The sequence below is a fragment of the Podarcis liolepis genome (assembly GCF_965112155.1).
Source record: "Podarcis liolepis genome assembly, chromosome: 12".
NCBI lineage: Eukaryota > Metazoa > Chordata > Lepidosauria > Squamata > Lacertidae > Podarcis > Podarcis liolepis.
Genome location: NC_139563.1, coordinates 14,424,280 through 14,431,416, shown reverse-complemented (window position 1 = coordinate 14,431,416; position 7,137 = coordinate 14,424,280). Strand labels below are relative to the sequence as shown.

The 7,137-nt window shown below is 46.7% G+C and overlaps 1 protein-coding gene across 4 annotated transcripts in view; it reads left to right on the top strand.

Annotated features, from left to right (window-relative positions):
• The first annotated feature begins 5,182 nt into the window (after positions 1 to 5,182).
• Positions 5,183 to 7,137, top strand: part of ESYT2 (extended synaptotagmin 2) — a 67,548-nt gene continuing 65,593 nt past the window's right edge. For all 4 annotated transcript variants that reach the window (XM_083466729.1, XM_083466728.1, XM_083466727.1 and 1 more), the window contains exon 1: positions 5,183 to 5,860. In XM_083466729.1, coding sequence (XP_083322855.1) covers positions 5,492 to 5,860 — 369 coding nt within the window. In that variant the 5' untranslated portion in view covers positions 5,183 to 5,491. The remainder of the gene's footprint in view (positions 5,861 to 7,137) is intronic.

Sequence of the window (7,137 nt, the reverse complement as noted above, 5' to 3'; positions counted from 1 at the left end):
GAGGCGGTTAGGAGATTAAAAGATAGCCGGAGCGACCTTTTCTTTTTCGGCAGCGATAGAAGCAGGGGAAAAAACTCTTTGAAATGGCAGAATAAGGCTCTTCATCGTTTTAAGAGAAGAAGAAGAAATAGATCTCTCCGGCTTTTTTTTTTTACTTTTAAAAAACTAATGTTGTTCCACCATCTGCAAGGCGAATTATGTGTTTTCACGCTTGTGCATTAAAAAATACTAGCATAAAGGAAGAAGAAGAAGAAGAAGAAGAAGAAGACAGACACAGCGCTGGGGTGGAGCCAGCACCCCGATACTGATGCAAATACAATTGCCGCCCCGGGCATCAGATCGATCATTTGTTGAGCCGAGAGGAGGATACAACCCGTCCTGATCTGAGATTTACATCCGCTTTGGGGTACCGCCCTTCACAAAAACTGTGGCATCTAGAAGAACAGTTGAGGCGTAGGAAAGGGTCGCCTTGTGACACTTTAAAAGCCAAAAAGTATATTACTGCATAAACGTTCGCAGGCTATATTCCAATCATAAGAAACATTTTGTAGCGTGGGCTGCAGTCCACGAACTGTGTTGGTTAATATATGATTTGTGAGTCGGGAAGTCATTTTAGGTGGGCCAGTTTTCTGTCAAACCCACCCCTCCATGCCCAGTCTCTTTGGTATATTTAAATTTTTATAAACCGCACTTTCATAAGAACTATAAAAACATTATACAATAATAATTACATGGGACGGGATTCAGTAACATGCCGATAAACACCGTTGCTTTAAAAAAAACACACGAATCCCCAAGGCTTGTCTGAAACATGCAGTTTTTAAAAGACATCTAAAAGCAGATATGACTCCTGCAGGACTCCTACTGGCAAGGCGTTTTACAGGTCAAGGCCTTCCACACTGAAGGCTCAGTCCCTGGTAAAAGTCAACTGAACATCAGGGGCACATGGGACCACAAGGAGTACCCCATAAGAAGATACCTGCAGATGATGTGCAGCATAACCAAACAGGTCTGTAAGGTACCTTGGGCCCAAGTTGTTTGGGGCTTTGTGAATTAACACAAAAAAAACTTAAACCTGACCTAGTTGGCAATCGGCAATCAGTTCAGCTCCCTCAGCAAAAGACTAATATGTTGCCAGTAATGTAACCCACTCCTGTGAGTAGTCTGGCTATAGCTTTCTGTATTAGCTGCAGCTTCCAGACCAGGCATGGGGAGAATCTTACTGTCTGCTAGTTATAGGAATATTATTTATGTACTAATTTTAAATAATCCATAAAATAATCATAAAAATATAGCAAGGCAGAGTGCAACATAAAAGGATAAAATCAACAAAAGATCCATAAAAGCATTATTTTTATGGATGTAGAACACACAGCAGAACATGAGGTTCACTTGTGGTGAGTTTTGGAGGTCACCCCTCTGAGACCAATATCCATGTTGAGCATAAGCTTTTTCTACAGCTCCACACAAAACAGCTTAGCTTGAGGTAGGTAGAAGATAGATCTGTCTCTGCAGTAGATCTCTGGGTGATTTCCAGTAAATCAGCAAGGGTTTGTTTGTTTGTTTGTTTGTTTGTTTGTTTGTTTGTTTTTACTTCCAGCTGTTTAGTAATGACAACAACAAGATGACTTCTGCCCCACCTCTCTTAATTTATACTGCTGAAATTAAAAAAATCTGTGAGGAGGATAATCAGGAGGCGATTTTTGTGTGTGCGCAGAAGACTGTGAGCTCAGTTCAGTTCAATCCTTGTAATATTAAACACATTTAATAGTAAATTATTTTTCCTGAGTTTTAGAAAACACATAATAAAAGTAGAACAATATATACAAAGTTCATTAGAATAATGTCTACAACAGCATTATATCTGAGGAAGTGTGCAGTGCGTTATATTACTAATAATAATAATAATAATAATAATAATAAATTTATATCCCGCCCATCTGGCTGGGCTTCCCCAGCCACTCTGGGCGGCTTCCAACAAAATATTAAAATACCGTAATGCATCAAACATTAAAATCTTCCCTAAACAGGGCTGCCTTCAGATGTCTTCTAAAAGTCTGGTAGTTGTCGTTCTCTTTGACATCTGGTGGGAGGGCATTCCACAGGGTGGGTGCCACTACCGAGAAGGCCCTCTGCCTGGTTCCCTGTAACTTGGCTTCTCGCAGTGAGGGAACCACCAGAAGGCCCTCGGTGCTGGACCTCAGTGTCTGGGTAGAATTTGGAATACAAATGTTCAATATAAGCAAAAGTTCCTAAGCAGAATTTAGGCTATTAAGGTATGTCCTCCACAATGGAACCTGACTCATTGGAGGTTGCAGTAAATGTCTACCCTGGCTCTGAATGCTTTACAGTAATTCTAAGTGTTTGTCTTCAAATGGATCTCAAATGGGTTCTTCTAAAAAACAAAGCAGATTACACAAGCCTGTGTAAACCGCCTTGTGTATAATAAAATAAAAAGGCAGTATACAAATTAAAAGTGGAACCCACCCCATGCTTACATTCTACGTTGCTCCTCTACAATCTCAGTCTTAATACCTCAATGGCAGTGCAAGTCATGAAGGAAACAAGAAACTGGCTCTAATCTTAAGGAGCAGTCCTTGACAGAATTTATAGGGCAGCTGGTAGTTTATTTCAGTTAACCCATTTTTATTACTACTAAGGGCCATCCCAGAAGACTGAAGTTTTTTATCTAACATCCAAGAGAATCATACATAAATATAAAGGGAGATAAAAATAAACAGGCAGTATAATTGCAGACCTAGGAGAAAACAATTGTCATGGCAGAAGATAGACATCACTTTTGATGGCAGTGGACTTATAACTGACATATTTAACAGTCAGACAAAAAAAAGTCTTATGGGAATTTGTATCCTAAGAGCAGCTGGACAACAATCCACTGGGGAAAATGCTCTCCTGGGATGATTTATTTCGAGCAGCTCTGACTAGTGCTTTTCACCTTACAGTATTTTGATTTATCCCAAGACCTGTCAATATATGGGGAGGGCTTGGAGAACATAAAAAGTTTGCAGAATTTGAGGCGAAGTCTACAGATAAACAGTAGCTTCCCTACAATACACTCAACTAATTTGTTTGAGCTGGGTGTCTCAAAAAGGCCTGCAGCACAGCTCTCCTCTAGTGTGAATAAATCAGCCACCACTTTCCTACTCCTCTCAAATATCCCGAGGTCATAATATGTCCCTGTGTGACACCTGTGCAAATCTCTTAGACATGTTACACAAGTGAACTTCGCTGAAGTGACATCAACTATCCTCTTGCATAAAGAACTAATGGTCTGGTCCTATGCATGTTTAGAAAATCCTACACACAGAGTCCTCCTATACACAGAGGTGTATTTAGGACTTAAGGGTTGCCTCAATTCTTTAGAAACAGTGAGGAACCTACTAAGGACAAATTTGAGGAAAATATATATATATAGTTGTTTGATCTCACATTTGGTTGAATGTACATAAATAGACCATAGGAATGATCCACCAGTCAGAGCCAAGTGCAAAATAGTGGCTCAGTGGGACAGACTGAACATAAGGAACAGGATGCTTCTGACAACACACTCAGCCCAGGAATTTGGTTAATGGCTGTGTACATGCCATACATTTAAAGCACATGACTTGCACAAAGAATCCAGGGAAATGTAGTTTACCTGTCACAAAGCTACAATTCCCAAGACCCTTAACAAACTACAATGCCCACGGTTATTTGGGGAAAATCTTTATGTGCTTTAAATGTATGTCTGTATTTAAATTTCTATACTGCTCTTCATCCGAGGAACACATGTATGGCATGTATGCAGCCTCAGACTTTATAATTATTTTACACCCCCCTACCTGATTCCTGATTCCCCCTCCCCAAAAAGCGTTCCTAGCATAGGATCCAAACCTAGGGGCCAAGGTCCCTCTGCCCTCCCCCAATAAAATATTTGAGGGGCCCTCCCCCACAAAAAGTTAATGGGCATTGGGTATTGTGATTCATTAGGCGAGGAAGGGTTTACCTGCCCCCCCCCATATTTTATTGAAGTTGGCATCCCTGGTTCCTAGTTTCAGCAATATAATTAAGGGAGGAATATCTTTTAGCTGGTCTTAATGTCAGCCAGTTGGGAGGGAGTCAGAAACCTTTGCCAATTCATTCCAAATATCCCAGAGATGCACCAGGAAATCCCAATCGACTTTCTGTCCTCTGGGGAATAGTCAGTGTCAACATTAAGGTAGGAAAACCAAGCAGATCTTGGGTGTAAAGCGCCTCATGGGTTGGGGAAAAAACCCAAAACCCTAAGCCATGCATCTTTTGTTTCAAGTGTGGCTGTTTAGAGGGACATTTTCCAAAAATTTATGGGATTATCCCTGGATTGAGCAAACCTAATTTACTGGGAGGGAAATAGTGAGATAAGAGCGGGCTTTTTGGGGGGAGCGCAAGTGGGTGACGCTACCTAAAACAGGATCTCAAACAGCTTCAAATGCACATTAAAGTCAGGTGTGGACAAGTCCGGAGTCTCCATATTCACATAGCTGTCAACTTTTCCCTTTTCTTGCGAGGAATCCTATTCGGAATAAGGGAATTTCCCTTTAAAAAAAAAGGGAAACGTTGACAGCTATGCATATTCAGTGTGAAATAGTACAAATCCAGCCTGACCATCATCACCTCTGATAAATATTACAACCCCCACAGGAGCTTCCAATCCCGGTCTCTAAAATGGTGTAACAATTTGCACGAATACAAGGCCGCACACATAGCAATAGAATGTGTAAGATAAAAAGTCAGGCTCTACGTATGCACGGAAGACTCAATGCTCTTTTGACGAACATTTCAAACGCTCAAATATAACGTGCATCTGGGTCCCGTCTCCTTTTATGGAATTGACGGCGGTTTTGATTTTTTTGGGCGCGCGCGCCTGCGTGCTGCGCTGGCGGCTTCCCTGGATGCTGACCAGCAAGCGGGCGGTGTCATAGGGACACCACTTGCTGGAGAGTCCTCTGTAGGGAGGGCGCCGTGAGGGGTGTCTTCTCTTTGGGGTGAGGCTTTGCTCCGATTACGTGACGTGGGCCAATAGGGGGCAGAGAACCAAAGAGGCGGGGTAGACGGAGGAAGGGCCTCTCTCTTCAGAGCCCCGCCCCTCTTCCGTCAGGCGGCCGTTTCTTCTGCTCCTTCCCGTTCCCCTCCCGCCTATGGACTGTCCCACAAGTCTCCGAAGGACCGCCTCCATTCTTCCCCCCCCTCTCTTCCCGAGGGAATGGCTCGCTCCGGGCTAGGCGGGTCCCTCCTCCTGCTCCTCCCCCCGCCTCAGAAAACCCGGAAGCGGAGGGAGGCGGGCGATTGTTGTTGTCACTCAGCAACTGTGAGGCGGGAGCGGCGGGGCTGAGCGCGCGCGCGCCTGAGAGAGAGAGATGCGAGGAGCCGCGGCGACTGCTGCTGCTGCTGGTGCCTCCCGCGCCCTGCCTCCTCTGCGCCCGCCCTCCGCCGCCGCCACCGCCCAGAGAGCATGAGCGGCGCAGGGGCCCAGCCGCCGCCGAGCCCCTCGGGGCCCGGCGGGGATTCCCAGCCCTCGGACCCCGCGGAGCCTCTGGCTGCTGCTGCCGCCTCTCCTCCTGAGCCGCCGCCGATGCTGAGCGTCGACTTGCCCGCTCTGGTGTCGCAGTTCGCGCGGAGCTTCGCGCTCATCTTCCCCGTCTACGTGCTGGGCTACCTGGGGCTGAGCTTCAGCTGGGTGCTGGTGGCCCTGCTGTGCGTCTTCTGGGTGCGGAGGCACCGGAGCGGCAAGAGCTCCCGCCTGGGCCGGGCGCTCGCCTTCCTGCAGGACGAGGAGCGCGCCGTCAGGCTGACGGTCTCCACGGGAGACCTCCCCGCGTGGGTGAGTTGCGAGGGAGAAGAAGGGCGGCGGGCGGCAGCAGCAGCCACACCTTCCTTATAGCCAGCCCCAGAGGGCGCCCCCTTCCGCCCGGCCACGGCAGCCGCCCCTTCAGGGTGACCCGGGGTGGGGAGACTCTTGGGCGCTTCCCTTCCCGCCTTCTGGGCCAGGTGCTGGGGCTCCAGCTCCCTCCCATGGCTGTTGCATCTGCACCCAGTTCCCACCTGGCAGGAGCAGCCCATAACCTTGTGGGCGTGTGTAGTGGTCTTCTTCAGGGCTGCCTTTGCAGGCTTTGGATAGTCTACCCCCCTTCTGCCTCCTTCTGTGGGTTTAGCCCCCAGGTCCAGCTATCCCGCAGTCAGCCTGATGCCTCTGGCTTGGCACTGGCGATCCTGCCACCACTACCAGCCCACTTCTGTCCTGCCAAGGAAGGAAACTTGCTGGGGCTGTGGTCCTAAACCATACTCCAGAAGTAAACCCAGTGGTTGTGCTTGGGCTGCTTCACACCTTGCGTCAAAAAATGGACCTCTGTGTTTCCTAGTCTGGAATCTCTCTAAAACAGCATTCAGTTGTCTGGAAACATGCAACCAGCCTGGGAGCCTTGACCAGTAATCGTGGGTCTTAATCCAGGAATGTGTGTCTACTTGCTGCCCCGCCCCGCCCCCCGTTCCGTGTTTTTCTGGGAGGGTTGGTACCTTTCCTAACTCCCGGAGAAACAAATAACATAACTTGGCTTTTTTGAGAAAGTACTGGAGGGTATTTCTCTGAGCCCCACAGTTAGCTTCATTGCAAATAAATAAGTATTCTTGCACTGACAGTCACACCCTAAGCAGCATTCCTGCTTGATCCACCTCCTCTCCCTGTGCTGCATAGGATCTGACATTTCCATCTGAATCCTCAAGGCTTGCATTTAAGGACTTTGGCCTGTTATGTGCACACATACCTTACAGAGTACCTGTTTACCTGAAGGTTTGTAGAAAGAAGAGTAAGCAGCGTGTATTATTCAGTGCACCGCACATGTTGTTCTTTTTCAGCTGTTAACTTGCACGCTTTCAGGCTGATCACGTTCTTAAGAATTTAGACAAGTTTGCTTTCCTTAGTAATTGAGGATGGCAAAGAGCCTTGTGAGAACTTAATGACTAACATGTTTATTATGGCATAAACTTTCATGGGCTACAATCCACTTCATCAGATGTATAAAGTGAAATTCTGAGTTGCAGGAACATCTCTCCATAGTTGGAGATGGGGAATTGTAAACAGTGAGGTCACCCCAACCATGT